The sequence below is a fragment of the Danio rerio genome, chromosome 8 (assembly GCF_052040795.2).
Source record: "Danio rerio strain M-AB ecotype USA chromosome 8, GRCz13ab, whole genome shotgun sequence".
In the NCBI taxonomy this organism is placed as follows: domain Eukaryota; kingdom Metazoa; phylum Chordata; class Actinopteri; order Cypriniformes; family Danionidae; genus Danio; species Danio rerio.
The window spans coordinates 40,116,972-40,136,536 of record NC_141028.1 but is presented as its reverse complement, the minus strand read 5'-3'; the positions used below and the strand labels follow the sequence as shown (position 1 = coordinate 40,136,536).

Genomic DNA, 19,565 nt, shown 5'->3' with positions numbered 1-19,565 from the left:
ACCAAACTGTGTAAATTCCATCTTGCCATGTGACTCACGGTGCAATCCTCGCAGGATTCATTCAAGTGGATGCATCTAAACGCGCGAGCGAGTCACACCGCTTCGGCGCGCAAGCGATGCACCTCCATTGGAAATAACGAGCTTGCGCAAACTCTAGAAAAGACACAATATGCAAACAATCCAGGAAATAGCAGCTAAAAGGAATCGTCATTTGCGATCTCCAGCTGTTGATCTTCTTGAACAGACATGGTGGATTTACCAGTTTTGTTGACTTGTGGATCCTTGGCAGTTCGTGGGTTCTTCACTGGGCATTTTCCCCTAAGCAAAGAAACTTTCCAAAGATGTCTGTTTCTTATTTATTTGTGCTCAGGTGACCGAAATGTAAACGAGAGAATGAAGACATTTTCAAAATAAAAGATATTTCAAAATAAAAGATTATTCAGACTCAAATAATTAAAAAAAGAGAAATTAATGATTTCTTGTACGACCCAAGATGCCAATTGATCCACGGACAGGTACCGGACTGTGACCCGGTGGTTGTGGACCACTGGTACAGTTGAATTGGGTAAGTTAAATTGTCCGTAGTGTATGTGTGTGAATAAGTGTGTATAGATGTTTCTCAGTGATGGGCTTGCAGCTGTAAGAGCATCTGCTGCTTGAAACATACATTTTGTATGTTGGATAAGTTGTCGGTTCGTTCCGCTGTGGCAATCCCAGATTAATAAAGGTACATAGCAGAAAAAGAAATTGAATGAATGAATTAATGAATAATACTGTTTGTGCATTTGTATAAATATATTTTTCAGAAATGGTGTTTTACAACAAAAAGGTTTTTTCTACAGCCTATTTGTCAACTACCCATATAGAGGAACGGCCATAGAGCCTCTTGCAATGCAAGCCATGTAAGATGAAAGCCCAGTAAAAATCTCCAACACAGGCTCTGGAAATGAACAGAAGGGCCAATTTCAACTAGATTGGGCAAGCTGAAATAATTGGCTAAAATGCCTTCAAACAGGTTGCATCTTGCTGCCAATATCATGTAAAGATTTCCTCAATAGTATCTCATTACCACAAATCTGCTTGCTCAATTACTTGAGGGGCACAGGGAAGCACCAAACACGTAAATATGCAGAAATCCATTCTGAAGCTCCCAGTCACTAAACAAACCCGGCAGACTAATAAGAACTGAAAACTTTTCTTCTTTTTTTCTGTGGAAAAGATCTAAGGCCAAGCAAAGAATAGACTGGAGATTAATGAAATCTCAGAAAAATGGCTCAGACTCTGAATCGGAAATTTGGAGTTCTTTTCAGACAGCGTAAATTGGGCCGTGCGCAAATGTGAAGGGATGAAAAAAGGAAGAAAATTACATCTTTGGCACAGAGATGGGTCTTTCAACTTCCAACCCACCAAAGGTATTCATTCAGTCCCAACTGTTAAGGTAAAAGCCATCACAAAAATGATGAGTGCCGTAATCTCTGCTTCTGAGATGTAGCGGCGTATAATAGTCAAAGTGCTTGAGTATTATCACTCGCTTGCCAAATTCACCAGTCAAAGCATCTGATGTCTAGTGCTGTAGTGAAGTGGATGCTTGCTGAAGCAGGGAAACTTCATCAGAGATGGGAGATGCAGTTTGTGTTTATGAGTAGATTTGTATATGTTACATTTCTTTGTTGCAGAATTTCTACCTGACTGACTTAGTATTGCATTATAGCTCCACATACTGAATGAATGTAGGGTTGAATTATGAATTAAAATGGGTTGAATATCAAATATGATAAATCAACTGTTATATCAAGTGTCCTGCCATGCTAACTCTACCTGGATGGCAAAAAATACATACAGTCATTGCTTGGTGTCTGTAACAGTGGCTGGACGTGGATTTATTAGCAGTTTATTAAAAGAATCGTCTTGCAAGCAAAGTTCAAAAGAGGAACAAACAGGTGCATACAGATAATCCAAACCATGGTCAGTAAACAGGCAAATGGTCTGTACAACGTAAACAAAGAAACAAAGCAAAGGGTCAAACACGGCAGGGCAAGACACAGGAAGGGAAAACGCTTAATAATGCTCACTAAACAGTTTAACAAGACTCAGCGATGTTGTATTTGTGTGTGCTGAGTGTATAGTCTTCGAAATCAGTCCGTAACTATTATCTGGCTGTGTGTGTAATCAGTGGGAATCAGGAACCGGTGTGTGCAAGGTGCATACTGTGAGTTGTAGTTTGTTAACATGGTGTGTGTAGTTTCCAGTGATCTGCAGCTGCTAGCTTGCTGGTGATCGTAACAGTGTCCCATTAGTATGGTGGCTTTGAGAGCTCAAATGTGCTGCAAGTTAAGAAAGCACATGCTAATAACAGCTCAATTTTATTTTCCCTACCTTAGCTGCATGTTAAATTGCGTATTGATTATACAATATTGTTCTCTCCTACAAGGCTCTAAATAGTTTATCTAACCAGCCTCCTTTAAGATCTCAAAACTCAGGGATTCTGGTGGTACATAGAATAGAAAAGTCCACTAAACAACCACCTTTAGTGTTTCATTCATTCATTTTCTTTTTCGGCTTAGTCCCTTTATTAATCTGGGGTCGCCACAGCGGAATGAACTGCCAACTTATCCAGCATATGTTTTACACAGCAGATGCCCTTCCAGCTGCAACCCAACTCTGGAAAACATCCATACACAGTCATTCACACTCATACGCTACGGACAATTTAGCCTACTCAATTCACCTGTACAGCATGACTGTGGGGGTTCCTCCGGAGCACCCTGAGGAAACGCAGGCGAATGCAGGGAGAACATGCAAACTCCACACAAAAACGACAACTGACCCAACCAAACCAGCAAACTTTTTTCAGTGAGGCGACATCACAACCTACTGCGCCACCACATCGCCCCAGGTTGAATGTTTCATATAGATAATTCCAACCTCACAAGTACATGAAGTGAAGATGTCATCGCTCCGAAAACAACACAAAATCTTTAGCAATACACTTCATTGTAAATGTGTTGTAAACACTGGTAACACCTTTTTATAATGAACACTCTATATAATGTTGGTTAACTATGTATATATACTGTCCACCCTATTCACAACACCTTAACTTCCTGATTTTGATTGTAACATTTTGCAAAGATGCTTGTAAACAATATGATTATTTTATAAAGTGATTCAAAAATAAATGTTACTTCAAATAAATATTGGAAAAACACTAAAAACCGAGCAAACACCATCAGCTTGAAAACACACATGCACACAGGTTCTCACAACATGAACATTCAGAAATGTACTGCAAATGGCGCACACTACAATGGAAATTTATGTGCGAACCATTAAAATTTACAAACTTGACTGCCTTCTGCTTTGAGTCAGCATTGTTGTTTGAGATCAGAATTTTTTGTTTGACATTTTTTGCTGTTAAAAATTTTAGTCAAAAAAATTAATTTAAAAAAAAGTAGTGAATACAAAACAAAATGCGCTATACTTAAATACATTAGTTCCCCTTCGGTTGGGGAACTTCAGTGCCATGAATGGGAGGATTCGGATCAGAAGCCGCTTATCTGGAGAGTATTGAACGGGCCAATGAATGAAATTAATTGGCAGCGTAAGCTTGCGCAGGTGTGCGACATCTGCAATTATCTCAGCATATAAGCACACCTGAAGCCAGCAGACGCCATCCTTTTCGCTTCAGATCCTTTCTGAGTGAGTCGATGAGGGTTCCTCTTGCTGATCAGCACTTCAGAGCGAACGAGTGTGTCTCCCGGTCCAGAGTGGGTCTTCGCGGTGGCAGACGGTCGAGCTGGGTTACTCCCTTGCCTGCGGTTCTTTGGGTCCGGTCCTCCAGAGCGGTGCGTATAGTTGCAACTTTCCTAAAAGAGCAACACAGTCGTGCAGCACGTCCTTTTCAGGATGGCGCTCCGACTGTGCGTTTCTGGATGCGGGGGTTTCCTGTCTCCGGATGATGGACACGATCACTGCATTGCATGTTTGGGGGTCCAGCATGTTAATGCGGTGCTCGCGGGCGGTTCATGTCGTCATTGCGATGCCATGACCGTTGCACAGCTAAGATCGCGGCTAACTTTCGCAAGAGAGCGAGCCACCCCAGTTGCCTCCTGCTCTAAAAAAGCAGCGGGCGCTCGGGCAGATCTGAGGGTTTCAGCGGGAGCTAATCCGCCGCCCACGGGCTCGCGGACCTCTCGCTCCTCACGGCGCTCCATCCAAGCTTCGGGTGGTGAGAGTGATCCGTCTAACCAGATGGTAGCTCTCACACTCGCTGACACCGGAGATCAGATGTCCTCCGCGGCATCGGAGGGTGGGCTTTCACTGTCCGACGAAGATCCGGACCCGCTCGCCCCCTCCGGGCAGGTGAGCGCTGTCAAATCGGATCCTGAAGCGGACATGTTAGCCGTGCTTTCCCGGGCTGCTTCGGCCGTGGGGTTGGAGATGGTTTATCCCCCAGCTCCGCGGCCGGACCGACTAGATGGGTGCTACGTAGAGGACCAGAAGGCGAAGCCTTCGAAGCCTCTCGTCCCCTTCTTCCCGGAAGTGCACAGTAGGCTCACGCAGTCCTGGAGGGCACCTTTCTCTGCCCGTGCTGCGAGTGCCTCCGCCCTCACCGCCCTTGACGGCGGAGCTGCCAGGGGGTATGAGGCGATCCCGTCAGTGGAGCGCGCTATCGCGGTCAATCTTTGTCCGCGCGGCGCCTCTACGTGGCGGGGTCCAAAGCCTGTAGCCCGCCTCCCGTCCAAAGCCTGTAGGTTGTCTGCCTCCCTCGGAGCCAGAGCTTATAAGGCTGCGGGCCAGGCTGCTTCTGCTTTGCACGCGATGGCCACCTACCAGCGCTACCAAGCGCAGGCGCTGGCCGAGCTGCACGAGGGCGGGTCCAACCCAAGCTTATTACATGAGCTGCGCACCGCGACCGACTATGCTCTTCGGACTACTAAGTCCGCCGCGTGTGCGCTGGGGAGGACGATGTCCACACTTGTGGTTCAGGAACGCCACCTCTGGCTAAACCTGGCCGATATGCGCGACGTTGACAAAGTTCGCTTTCTTGACTCGCCCATATCCCAGGCTGGCCTGTTCGGCGACACCGTCGGTGAATTCACCCAGGAATTCAAGGCGGTGAAAGAGCAGTCGGATGCGATGGGCAATGTCATCTATCGGCGTGGCCGTAAGCCCGCTCCGCCCGCCGAGCCATCCACCTCCGCTGTTCCTCGCCGAGGGCGCCCGCCAACGAGTGCTGCCCCGCCCCCGCCTGCGCCTCCGGCCAAGCGGGCGCGGCGTTCACCTCGAAAGCAGGCAGCCCCTCCTGCCCAGGGCGCCGTTAAGTCCGGTAAACGGACCGCGAAGCGTCCCTGAGACAGGCCATCCGGAGAAGAGGAAACTTGCTCTTTCCCCGCTGGAGGGCGGGGCCCCGATAACAACGGTACTTTTCAGTGCCACCAAAACATCAGTAAAAGAGCACTTTTTCCCTTCCCCGGATGTGACTGCACGAGTTCTGCCAGTCCGGGACGCGCTGCCTTCCGGCTCGCAGACTCTACGTGCTTCGCCAGTGGCTCACGAGCGCTGGGGGGACGGTCTCCCTTTCCTCAGCCCTCCAGCCCTCTCTCCGGAGTCAGGGTGCGGAGCCAGAGCGAATCGCTCTCCTCCAGCTCTTCCGCGGGACCCTCGTGCTTCCCGGATCAGCACACCCACTCCGCGCTGCCCCACCGTTGGTACGTCAGCGATTGTAGCGATGACTCCATTAGCGAGGGCTCTGCCTGCCTGGTTAGCGCGGGCCAGCCCCTCGCGGTGGCTCATACGCACAATCAGACTCGGTTACGCGATTCAGTTCGCGAAACGGCCCCCCAAGTTTACGGGCGTGTATTTCTCCAGGGTCAACCCCCTGTCCGCCCCTGTCTTGCGAGAGGAGATTGCTGCCCTCCTGTCGAAGGGTGCAATCGAGCCGGTTCCTCCAGCCGAGATGGAGAGTGGGTTTTACAGCCCATACTTCATCGTACCCAAAAAGAGCGGTGGGTCACGGCCAATCCTAGATCTGCGCGTTTTGAACCGCTGTCTGCACAAGCTGCCGTTCAGAATGCTCACGCAGAGGCGCATTCTCCAATGCGTTCGTCCTCGGGATTGGTTTGCAGCTATAGACCTGAAGGACGCGTATTTCCATGTCTCCATTCTTCCACGCCACCGCCAATTTCTGCGGTTTGCGTTCGAGGGTCGAGCGTGGCAGTACAAGTTCCTCCCCTTCGGGCTCTCTCTGTCTCCGCGGGTCTTCACCAAACTCGCGGAGGGTGCCCTAGCGCCCCTTCGGCTCGCGGGCATTCGCATACTCAATTATCTCGACGACTGGCTGATTTTAGCCCACTCGCGGGAGCAATTGATTATGCACAGGGACAAGGTGCTTCGGCATCTCCGCCTACTGGGGCTTCAGGTCAACCGAGAAAAGAGCAAACTCGCCCCCGTGCAGAGGATTTCTTTTCTCGGGATGGAGCTGGACTCGATCACCATGGTAGCGCACCTCTCCGAGGAACGCGCTCGCCTGTTGCTGAACTGTCTGAGGGAGCTCGACAGCAAACTAGTGGTCCCACTGAAGTTCTTTCAGAGGCTCCTGGGGCATATGGCATCCGCAGCCGCCGTCACGCCGCTCGGGTTGCTCCATATGAGACCACTTCAGCACTGGCTTCACGATCGGGTCCCCAGACGCGCATGGCACGCGGGCACACACCGGGTCTCGGTTACTGCGCTGTGTCGCCGCGCCCTCAGCCCTTGGAACGACCCCTCGTTCCTACAGGCCGGTGTGCCTCTAGGACAGGCGTCCAGCCATGTTGTTGTTTCAACAGACGCTTCCAACACGGGTTGGGGGGCCGTGTGTCGCGGGCATGCGGCTGCGGGCCTCTGGAAGGGTGCCCAGCTGCATTGGCATATCAATCGCCTAGAGCTGTTGGCAGTGTTCCTCGCTCTCCACCGCTTTTTACCGGTGCTGGAGCGGCAACACGTGCTGGTCAGGACGGACAGTATGGCGGCGGCGGCGTATATCAACCGCATGGGGGGTATGCGCTCTCGCCGCATGTCTCAGCTCGCCCGCCGTCTGCTCCTCTGGAGTCACCCGCGGCTGAAATCGCTGCGCGCCATTCACGTCCCAGGCACGCTCAATCGTGCAGCCGATGCGCTCTCACGACAGCTGTTACGCCCTGGAGAATGGAGACTCCACCCCGAGTCTGTTCAGCTGATATGGGCGCGATTCGGGGAGGCCCAGATCGATCTGTTTGCTTCCCCCGAGAACGCTCACTGCCAGTTGTTTTTTTCCCTGACCGAGGGCTCTCTCGGCACGGATGCACTGGCCCACAGCTGGCCTCGGGGCATGCGCAAGTATGCGTTTCCCCCAGTGAGCCTGCTCGCGCAGTTTCTGTGCAAGGTCAGGGAGGACGAGGAACAGGTTCTGCTAGTTGCGCCCCTTTGGCCCAACCGGACCTGGATATCAGAGCTCACACTCCTCGCGACGGCCCTCCCCTGGCGGATCCCTTTGAGAGAGGACCTACTCTCTCAGGGACAGGGCACCATCTGGCACCCTCGCCCCGATCTTTGGAACCTCCACGTGTGGTCCCTAGACGCGAGGAAGACTTAGGTAACCTACCGACTGCGGTGGTTAATACCATCACTCAGGCTAGAGCCCCCTCCACGAGGCGCGCCTACGCCCTGAAGTGGAGTCTATTCACTGAATGGTGCGTCTCTCGCAGAGAAGACCCCCGAAATTGCCAGATTAGTGTTGTGCTCTCTTTCCTTTAAGAGAAGTTGGACAGCAGGCTGTCGCCCTCCACTCTCAAGGTTTACGTGGCCGCCATCTCCGCTTATCATAGCGCGGTAGCTGGCGGCACCGTGGGAAAGCATAACCTGGTCATCCAGTTCCTTAGGGGTGCTAGGCGAATTAATCCATCTCGCCCCCCTCTCATGCCCTCTTGGGATCTCGCCCTCGTTCTCACGAGTCTGCGATCCGATCCCTTTGAGCCACTCGAATCAGTATCTCTAAGATTTCTGTCCCTGAAGACAGCTCTGCTGGTTGCGTTGGCCTCCATCAAGAGGGTCGGGGACCTGGAGGCATTTTCGGTCAGTGACTCGTGCCTGGAATTCGGGCCGGATTACTCTCACGTCATCCTGAGACCCCGCCCCGGTTATGTGCCCAAGGTTCCTACCACCCCCTTTAGAGATCAGGTAGTGAACCTGCAAGCGCTGCCCCCGGAGGAGGCAGACCCAGCCCTTTCTTTAATTTGTCCAGTTCGCGCTCTGCGCATTTATGTGGACCGTACTCAGAATTTTAGATCATCTGAGCAGCTCTTTGTCTGTTATGGCGGCGGCAGCAGGGAAGTGCCGTATCAAAACAAAGATTATCCCACTGGATTGTGGATGCCATTTCACTCGCTTATTCGAGTCGAGGTCAGCCGTGTCCCCCGGGAGTTCGTGCACACTCCACTCGGAGCGTTGCATCCTCTTGGGCGCGTGCACGCGGCGCCTCTCTAACAGACATCTGTAGAGCTGCGGGCTGGGCGACACCCAACACATTTGCAAGGTTTTACAATCTGCGAGTGGAGCCGGTTTCCTCAAGGGTATTAGGTAACCCTTTGGTGATTGAGGAGACAACTCGGTAGGGTGTTGAAACACGCTTGCGGCGCCATTCTCCCTAACACGGAGGTACGTGCGCCTTTTTTATCTGTCAGTAAAGTTCCCCGTCAGGTGAGCCCTGCAGATTCCTCCGTGTCCCCCAGCACTGACTCAGCGGAGGAGTCACTTGCTGGCCCACTACGTTGTAGGTCTGCCCGCTGGTCAGCCCGCGTTTTGGGTATAGGTGCCTGCTATGCGTGATCCCCACTAGGCGATCCCATATGCTTATTCCGCCACGGTTAAGTCCCCCCCCCTGGGTGGACCCGTGTCTTCCCTCTCCGCTAACCACTCTTTTGCTATGCGTACTCCCCCTTTTTAGGGCTAGTCCATAGGTAAATTCTGCCATCTATCCCCCCCTTGGGTAACGGATGGCCTCCGCAGCGTCCTCCCTATCGGGATTGCACGCTTCCCAACGTACTGTCGTATTTCCTAGAATTATCTAGATGCTCACGACTTCCCAAAAAATATATCTAAAATCCGTAAAACTTCTGTTGAAGTAGGATAAATTAGGGCCAGGGACACGTTGGAGGACCGCGCCCCCCATGATGTGGGTGCGTCACGCTTGCTTGACTATCTCCTCATCGGGGGTGTTGGTAAGGTGCAGTCATTATGGCGCTTTCCATATTCTCCCATTCATGGCACTGAAGTTCCCCAACCGAAGGGGAACGTTCGAGGTTACAGAAGTAACCCTTCGTTCCCCGAGGAGGGGAACGGAAGTGCCATATTCCGTCGCCATAATGACTGTCCCTTAGCTGTTTGAAAGTCTCTTCAGCTTAAAAGGATGGCGTCTGCTGGCTTCAGGTGTGCTTATATGCTGAGATAATTGCAGATGTCGCACACCTGCGCAAGCTTACGCTGCCAATTAATTTCATTCATTGGCCCGTTCAATACTCTCCAGATAAGCGGCTTCTGATCCGAATCCTCCCATTCATGGCACTTCCGTTCCCCTCCTCGGGGAACGAAGGGTTACTTCTGTAACCTCGAACGTTCTCTACTTATTTTTTACACTGCACTTTTAATGTACTCAATGTACTTTTCTTGATCACAAATCTTGATGACAAATACAATTCATATTGTGTTTGAGTTGTGAGAATTAAATCGGAGGGCTTCTTCAGCATTAAAATTACTTGCTGTGCTCATCATCTTGCCATTATGATTGTTTTGTACACCGCAATGGATTATAACTAGGCTATTAGGTTGCAACCTTCAACATTCCCAACAACACTGATGAGAATATTGTGATGTGAATAAAAAGGTAGAAGGCTTTTAAATCCTCAAATCATCATCCTTACAAACATATACCATGGATTGAGGACATCATGGTGAGAAAATTACCACGTTGTTAAATATCCTCGCAACAACACTGGAACATTATTGTATATAATTATCCCTTGCATCAGTGAGAATTATAATGTATACAGGCTGATGAAATCACATATAAATGCATGTTTACTTATATATTTGTAATCTCAAATAGGGGACGCATTGGGTATCACATTCGCCTCACAGCAAGTAGGTCGCTAGTTTGAGTCTCGGCTGGGTCAGTTCAGTTTGCATTTCTGTGTGGAGTTTGCATGTTCTCCCCATGTTGCTGTGGGTTTCCTCCTCATGCTCCAGTTTCCACCACAAGTCCAAAACATGTGGTGTAGGTGAATTGGGTTCTAGCTAGAAGGCTATCCGCTGCGTAAAACATATGCTGGATAAGTTGGCTGTTCATTCCATTAATAAAGGGACTAAGCCAAAAAGAGAATGAATGAATAAAATGAATGAATGAATGAATAATTCGCAAATAGTAGCAATAGAATATTTTTATTATGCTATTTCAATGCTGTACTGGTGTAAAATGGTACATTCATATTGCATACTATATTATATAAAACTATGTGTATGTATGTATTTTGAGAATGTAAAAATACAGAATATTTTCTGAAGGTTGTCTTTAGGGATAGGGTTCAGGGTAAGGGGAGCTTTAGCTTTATTCTAATCTTATAAAGATTTATTAAAGACTTAAATACTTTTAAATACGTTTAATACTTTTTGATAAACTCTACAAACCTCTATAAAATAATATACATACTATTTCACAGTTGAAGAATTCACATGCAAAAGCCTTCAAGTGCCATCTGAAATCTTCTTCAAAGATGAGCATTTTTCTTATGCCTTGTGTAAAGGTTCAGATATTTCTCTTTTATGGCAATAAATAGGTTCTTACTATTGCATCTGCAGTGAAATAACTGGACATAAACACGAGAGCCTGAGAAAAATGCTCATAGCAGCATACACTTCTTGGACTTTGACATCTGAACTTTTCATTTATTGTCATTTTATGCAACCCACACAATGAAATTTAAGTTTACTCACTTCCATCCAAATATCTGTTCTATTATGCAATCAAATTTCATTTTTCAATTTACAACACTACTATCTATATCATTATTATTATAATTATTAGTATTATTATCATATTATACTACTACTACTACTTGTAGTATTACTATATACTACTATCCCAGCTGGCTTATTAGGTTAGATTTAGATCATAACGCCAGGGGCCCATTTCAGAAACAAGGTTAAGTGAAAACTCTGGTATTTTAACCCTGAAATGAAAGAAACTCTGGGATTTCCATTTCAAAATGGCAGGTTTGTTAAACTCGAGCAAGCAGGGTAAGTTAAGCCTGTTTCTGAAAGAGAGGTAACTTTAACTCAAAGTCAGTTACTGTGGTAACTTACTCTGTGAACTTCACCTGGTCAAGAAAAGGTTTTATTCTCTAAACTCAGAGTTTCTGTCGGTCTTCTCCCCTTTTTTAAAGATGAAGCTGTATTTTTTGCCTTAGCCTCACGTTTCCACCCACCTCATTTTAGAGATGTGCATAAAAACGTTTGATGGAAACATCATGATGCACATAACTTTTGAAAATACACATAAAAAAACGCATAACTGAGTAGGATTAACTTTTATTTGATAGAAAAGATGCGCTTAAATTACGATGAAAATACTTTTACTGAACAAATTCCAGTCTGTGCATTAAAAAAAATGTATGTCATAAGAGTTCATGTTATGATGAAAATGTGTGTGAATGGACAAACTAGCAGGCTGAGCACACCATAACACATCTTAAATGTTGTTTTGGTCATTCATTCAAAAACGCCTTAACCATTTCAGTATTGATGCTATTATATTATTAATAACCTCCACAGTGTCTGGAGGGTGTTAAGAGTGTCTGTTCTCCGCGTCTCATGGCTTCAAACGCCACCACGTGTTCATTGTGTGTCAGCATTGTCTTCTTAGGCGCAAGAACATTTACTTAGTAAAGAAAAGATTGACACAGCTTCTTCTACAGCAGTAAATTCTGTTTTTACTGTTGATATTTGGTGGTAGTTAATCAGGAAGTGTTGATTTTGTTCTCTTTGACTCGTTGGATGGAAACGCTGCTTTATTCGCACGTCTTTTATGCGATAATCCAGTTTTGCACATAAATGTAATGGAAACAAAGCTAATGCCTATATTTCACTCACACAAAGAAGAAAGTCACGACTGAGAATGGCTTGTCCTTTTTTAATAAATAATTTGCTTACATTTACTGACCTTCGACAGGGACATGTACTGTTACTAGATTAATGGGATTATTATAAAAACCATTGTTTAATTCTGCTTACATTCTAAATGTCATATCAACCTCTATCACTTGATCAATAAAACAGGCAGACACACAAGTCAACAACTTTTAAATCTATTAAAACTAATCAACGTGTATAAAAGCAGGAACGTATATAAAAATGTTATAAACGTAACACAAAACATTACTTATTATATCATACTTAAATATTTAAATTCTTTAAATGTAAAATTATGCATTAACTTGAGCTGTTTTCCCATGCTAACTGTCTCTCACTGATGCAGTGGTGTTGCTTTTTAAAATATGTGGTCATATTTGCTATAGCTCTGCATGAGCACATCACGTTCAGCTGGAGAAAGAAATGGTGATCTCTTTATAAAGATGTTGCTATAGTCACTCATAATATCTGCGCTCCATTGATAATGCCTTTTTATAGTCGCTGTTTGCGTGCATAACTCTGAGTTGGTCTACTCAAAGTTGATTGACCTAACTCAGATTCGCTAATCTGAAACCGAAAACTCCGAGTTTTTAATCTATCTGTAAATCTCTGAGTTGGTTGAACCTCCTTACTGAAACAGGACCCAGGTGACCAAAATTCAATGTCTAGCCAAAGTCTAAGTAATGTTTCTGTTGATATTTGGTTAATTTTAGGTTGATGACTTTATGTTGATGTCCTGTGCCTGCCGGGATCACTGCTACTACATAACAAACAGAAAACAGTAAATAAACAAAAAAATGAATAATAATAATAATAATAATAATAATAATAATAATAATAATAATAATAACAAAAAATAAAAATAATAAAGTTTAAAATGTAGTCCAACTCCCAAACACTGCCTTATTAATAAATAATGTGACCATGAGATTTGATGTAAGCCAACAACAAGGCTTCTAAATCAGGATTTCATTCATTCCAGGTTCTCATTTTAAAAAATGCAGCTTCATGTATCTGAAACTGAACACCGCCAGCAGACATGAGTCCAGTGTTTGGAAATATCTGAAAATATCGTGATCTGAGTCGAAGCTGAATTTCTCAAATTGACCCACAACCCGAATGTCAACCGCGTTGACTTCCTCTGAGCAGTCACCGAGTCTACTAGCCTGGTTTCCCAGCCAACTAAATGTGTTGAAATTCAGGAGAGCGTTGTCAGTGTCTCCCTGTCCTCCTCCTTTTCTCCATCCGAGAGTAAGTAAGATTTATGGTGTCAGCCCCTGTAATCTGACCGGCATGAAAAACAGATGCTCTATCTTCCCTTTCATCTCTCTTTGCTATCCTCCATTTGTCCATCCTTCCTTCATCCAGGCCACTTTATGGCTATCTTTGCTCCGTTATGACATATAAATCCTGCTCTATAATGAAATACGAGGGCATGAAATATAACATAATTACAGAAATGTGGTGTATTAAAAAGCGATCTAATGTGACCACAAAGCAGAGGTATTTTCTCTTACTGCAGCACAGAATTAGCTCCGTTTCACTCTCCTGTTTCTTTGTTCGAAGGGATAATTAAATCATTGAGGCCAATATTTGTGATGAGCTGCTTTCATGCTTTGTGGTGTTCCTGGAGCCCTGTTGCATGCAGATCTTTTTATAGGTACACTCTTTGTGATCATTTTTCAACTCACTGTCGATGTTATATGAGCTCAGGAACATGTAAACAGACACATCATCACTATTCCTTTAATGTTAGCCTGGAGCGAGACATAAACTTTCCTGTTTAATTCACTTACCCAGTTCAGCTCAGTTTATTCATTTCAGATGAATGTTGCAGATTCTATGTGTTTGAGGGTTGGGAATGGCTTTATTTTATTCCACTGAAAATGTGATTGGTGTATAAACAAATTTATTTTATTATTATTGTTATTATTATTATTTATTATTTTTTGCATAACCACAATGTAACAGGCAATTAAAAGAGAAATTTTAAAAGTGAAATACACAGATGTTACAGCAAATTGGGTGTTTTTTTTCCGGTTTCTGTTTCAGGTTATCCCATCATGGATTTTTTTGCATGGTTACTCATTATGCTGCGCACCTGTTTATAGTTATTTTCATCTGCCTATCTTATGTACATACCTAGGTTACTTATTGTGTGGGGTTCTTTTTTATCTAAAAGTGGACCATTTGTTTTTCCCCACATTTTGTACTTCATTATGGACTTTACATGTAAATACAGCATATTGTTGGCATTGTATGAAATATTTTGAGCTGGATTAGCTTGTCTTCTGAAATCATGGGCATGCTTTTGGCATGCATGTTTTGTCAAGTTGCTAACTAAGATCATGTGCAAATTTTGTCAGTTCAAACACACACTACATTTTTTCATTTATTTTTTTGGAGACTTCCCCTAGAGGTAGACATATAGCAATATAAAATTTGTTGTGGCATGTTCTCCCTGTGTTTGCTTGGGTTTCCTTCTAGTGCTCTGGTTTCCCCACAAGTCCGAAGATATGCGTTATAGGTGAATCGGGTAGCTAAATAGGTCGTACTGTATGTGTGTTAATGAGCTTGTATGGATGTTTCCCAGAGATGGGTTGCAACTGGAAGGGCATCCGCTGTGTAAAACATATGCTGGATAAGTTGGTGGTTCATTCTGCTGTGGCGACCCCAGATTAATAAAGGGACATTAAAAGGGATTTTCATATAAAACGGCATGCAAAATTCTTACTTAGGCTTTTTGTTCGTGAACACATGTGGGTCCCACTTTATATTAAGCGGCCTTAACTAATATGTACTTACGTAGGAACTAATAGTTTGTTACAATGTACTTATTGTGTAAATACATGTATTTACTGTGTACTTATACTTGATTAAATACATGTATGTAATTACATCTGTAATTAACTTTTGTAATTACATTTGTAAATACACTGTTGACCATCCCTTACACCTTATCCCACCCTTAAACCTACCCATGCCACCAAACCTGTTCATAACACAACCTCTATCCCAACTTAAAAGCACCACAAGTGTTCTTAAATACATTATGAACACAGTAAATACTTTGTATTTATTTTTTGATGTAAGTACATAGTAGTTAAGGACACTTAATATAAAGTGGAACCCACATGGGTTTTGCTTATAGTAAATATGTATTTATTTATTTTGCACTTTACGTTTGTTTGGCTGTAAAAGCGCACCTACAGGTGTTTCTCTAACAGGCACGGGCCACCTTTTGAAGTTGTCCGAGCGATCGGATTTAAATCAGATCAGAATAAATCGAATGAAGTGACCAGTGTAAACAGCCTCAAAAACACAGACGTGATGGGATTAGTGATTTTTGAGGTGAAGTGACAGCTGACCACTGAGGACTCCACTTGGTAGTAGTCTTTATCAGACAGTTATTTTCAAATAGGGAATGAGAGTTCACGCGATTAATCAATCATGCCTAATACATCACCTTAGAGTTATAATGTTCTATCTGACATTTTTGTCAAAATTGAGTTATTGACTTATTTTTATTAAATTACAAATCATTTACATTATGGGATATTTTTTTTATAAGGTCTTTACATTTTAAGAATTTTTTATTTAAAAAAAACAAATGTTACACACACACTGTTTGCTATGGAATGCAAAAACTTTGAAGCTCAATATCTCAAAATCATTCAGAACACAGATAGAACCTTATAATTCCAAGGTGACGACAGGATGTCCCAGCTAATTTAGCTAATTAGTCCTTTATGGTAGTGACAGATTCTCATCTTTTAGGAAGTAATTAACGTTAGCCTTGCCCTGTTTTTCATTCTTTTTAAACATATATTCAATATTTTGTGGCAATAACGCTGCTGTTGGCTTTCTCTTCCGTCTTTCTTTCTTGTTTCGACCCATAGCATTACTCAGTATAGATGAGGATGTTGCATCAGATTCAAACTTTACCTATCGGTGGGTTATGTCACATGACTCGCGTCACATTATTGTGGCTTTGAGGCTCCATGGGATTCAAATAATTGGCCATAGTTATTTAAAATGACACTTTATTATAAAATGTATATATTTTTTAATTACATAAAATTTTTAAAAGGACAAATTCTGGACCTTTTGGCCATAAGGCGTGGGTCTTAGAAACCACTCGAACCCCCACTTGCTATGGGCATGATGATATGTATTAATTATTGTAAAATGATCAACTAATAAATAGTGAATACTTTAGATTTTAGTTATGTAAACTATATATTTTTTTATTGTGTAAACTTATTAAAGTATTGGGTAATCTGTTTATATCACTATAGTTGTATTATAACAGCAAGAACAAGATTTTTTTAAAGACAATTGTTGGAACAAGGTTTAACTATTATGGAACATCAAATGATTCTCGATTTGTGATGCAGTGCCAACTGTAGCACATCCGGTTTGCGGCAATTATTAAAAAAAAGTTTTAGAGGCTAAATTCACATCAAATATTACCAAATCAAACTGCTCATAAAATATAGTTATATATCGCTCAAACCATACACAGAAATGGGGCTGTCCTTATATGGTCACCAAAAGAAGTGGTTGTCATCTGGTTGTTATTTTCTGGTTTGCTTCTGCGTCCAAAGAAAGTCTTACTGAAAGCTAATTTATTTGATAACTTCAAATTTGAAATATGATTTGTTTAGAATAAAATGTAGCTTTATTTTTGATTCAGTTGTTGGCTAAAACACATTTTTTTTAAATGATGTAATAAAATGGTTAAACATGTTTTCTTGTCTGGCCACAAGGGGCAGAATAAGCTTTATCTAGGTGGTGGCTTTCTTCCTTAACGTCTTTTGTGCTAATCACTAAGTCTGTGTGTATTTGTGTTTATTTATGTAGTTAACAAGGACACAAAATTGTATAATGACATAGGTGTACTCTATTGAGGTGATTTACAAGGACTATGTGTCCTCATAACCCAAATCGCTTAAATATCATACTTAACAAGATCTTTTAACATTCAAATTTTGCCACAGGTTCCCTGTGAGGGTTGGGTTTAGGAGTAGGGTAAAGCAATATAGTAAGCCTTTTTTACTGTATAAAACACATAAGATTATAATATGCTGAGAGTGATTAAGCTTATGATGGTAAGCCTCTGCGGGTAAGACTCAGATCCATGTCCTTGTCAACAATTTTTATTGACCTTCAGAATATACTGTTCGTTTTTTGGCCAATTTAAATAATGTTTAATTAAAGAATGGTTAATAAAGACTTTTTTTTGTGGGCTCTGTCTCTAACTCTAGGTGATGTGTAACACTTGGTGATTAGTTTATTATGGCTACAATGCCAGTGCCAAAAAGCTCAGGTAATTGAGACATGCAAAACTTCACTGCATTTGCTCACTTGCCCACGTCCTCATGTGCACCGGTCCCTTGTTTTCATCACACAAATTAAATAAATACATAGCAAAATGTAACACGTCCTCTTGTAGTGTGAAGTATGATATAAGAGTATGGCGGAAGTGCCCTGCTGAGAACCTCTACATTCACTGATTTCTTCATTTGAGAGCACTAAGAAAAGAGGCCAGGGAGTCATTAAGTGCATCCAAATAGGAAAGAAGGGGAAGAAAGCAGCCATAAATGCCCTTCAAGCTGAGCTACAGTGCTAACAAGCAGGTTGAGAAAGCCGGTGACATGTCCCTTCATCTGGTCTGCATTACTCCCCGCGGGAGGGAGATCCTGAGAACCAGTGAACAAGCTGAGCACTGCTGACATTCTCCTCTCGCTCATCGCCTTTGTCTATAATTGGCTCTTGCCGGTTTAGTGAATGAGATGGAAGAAGAAAAAAATCCAAAAAAACAACTTTTGATAGCACAGCATGATAGACAACCAGAAGGAGGCAGGGCTGGTAAATGAACTTATTCATGAGAATAAGGACGTCTCGGTTTCTCACAATTAATCTCGTCGTATTATTTTTTTCCTTCCACTGCCCCTTCTCCTTAGTCACATTTAGAAGACATACTATTGCAAATATAAAACTCCAGGTGACATTTCACTACAAAACAGAGAAAAATTCACTAAGATTAATCAAGTCTAATTAAGTGTAATTTTTGTACCAACAAATGTTTTTATTCTAATTAAGCACATTTACCTTAATGATACTTATTACCCTTATTACATTTAATTATTTACTTTTCACTAGTAATTCACTGATAATTCCTATTATCTTAACAAAGTAATGAATTAAATGTGACATAAAAACCCAACTAAGACAGTTTTAATATAGAAATACTGGAATGGAAATGCTAGCAATTATATGTGTTTACCCACAAATATCTGCTTCAATGTTTTAACCCTTTAGTTGTACCACAAAGAAAAAAAATGGATTGCATTTTCTAACTCCGAATATCTCTAGTAACACACTTAATTTTTTCAACACATCCCATAATTTCTAAAATATAAAGTTATCAACCTTTACCAAATGGTTGAAATGTCAGTTGTGTGGCAGGGGTGTCCAAGCTTGGTCCTGGAGGGCCAGTGTCCTGGAGAGTTTGGCTGCGTTTGAAACCGCCTAGTACTCAGTAGGTACTGCAATTGAATTTAAACATACTACTCAGCCGTTCTTTACAGTATGACTGGGAAAAGTATGAATGGAATTCGACGTACTACATCCGCCATTTTGTCATGGTCACGAGACCTACCTGTGTCAGTTGCGTTGGTTTACTCCCATTCATGAAATCTCTCCCAGGGCATTATGGGATAGCGCAGGGTGCATGGGATGCGCACTCCAAAATCTCGCCGAAAGTAGTTAGTCATCCGGGTACTTCTCGCATACTGATTTTCGAATTCTATGAATTCGGACATACTACTCGGCTCGCATACGGATTTTAGCGTACTATATAGTATGGAAGTATGCAGTTTCGGACGCAGCCTTTATGTCCAACTTGCTTACTAATTAATACTAATTAATATACTAATTAAGTATACCATACAATATTTCAGATTCTCATTTAACACATTTTCTTATTCATTAATTATTTATTATTATTATTATTATTATTATTATTATTATTATTATTAATATTATTACAATAAAACCAAAATCAAGTATAGTATTGCAACTGGATTATGTTTGTTTGATTTTTTTGTAAACCAACAATGCTGGGTGTAAACCAATTTTTTAAGTCATTCTTTAAATGACTTTAACAGTCATTATTTAAAACAGTTAAAACATGATCAACCATTTGGTAGATCAGGCAGTTAAGGTTTAAGCAAAATGTAATATTTTTATTGATATATTATTTATTGATATGACTTTAAAGGGATTATAAACTGTATTTCATTTATTTATTTCATTTTTTATTTGTATTTATAATTTTTTTAAAATGGGCATTACAGTGG

The 19,565-nt window shown here is 42.9% G+C and overlaps 2 protein-coding genes and 1 long non-coding RNA gene across 5 annotated transcripts in view; 2 read left to right on the top strand and 1 right to left on the bottom strand.

Annotated features, from left to right (window-relative positions):
• The window catches only part of LOC147842761 (uncharacterized), a 159,261-nt gene extending 151,074 nt beyond the window's left edge, over nt 1-8,187 (top strand). Inside the window, exon 2 of the mRNA XM_087265102.1 lies at nt 3,495-8,187. Within this exon, the coding sequence (XP_087121228.1) occupies nt 3,907-5,355 (1,449 nt within the window). The 5' untranslated portion in view covers nt 3,495-3,906 and the 3' untranslated portion in view covers nt 5,356-8,187. The remainder of the gene's footprint in view (nt 1-3,494) is intronic.
• si:dkeyp-14d3.1 overlaps nt 1-19,565 on the bottom strand; it is a 592,968-nt gene that overhangs the window by 133,850 nt on the left and 439,553 nt on the right. The window lies entirely within an intron of this gene.
• The window catches only part of LOC141375881 (uncharacterized), a 215,957-nt gene that overhangs the window by 147,250 nt on the left and 49,142 nt on the right, over nt 1-19,565 (top strand). The gene's annotated exons all lie outside the window — the stretch shown is intronic.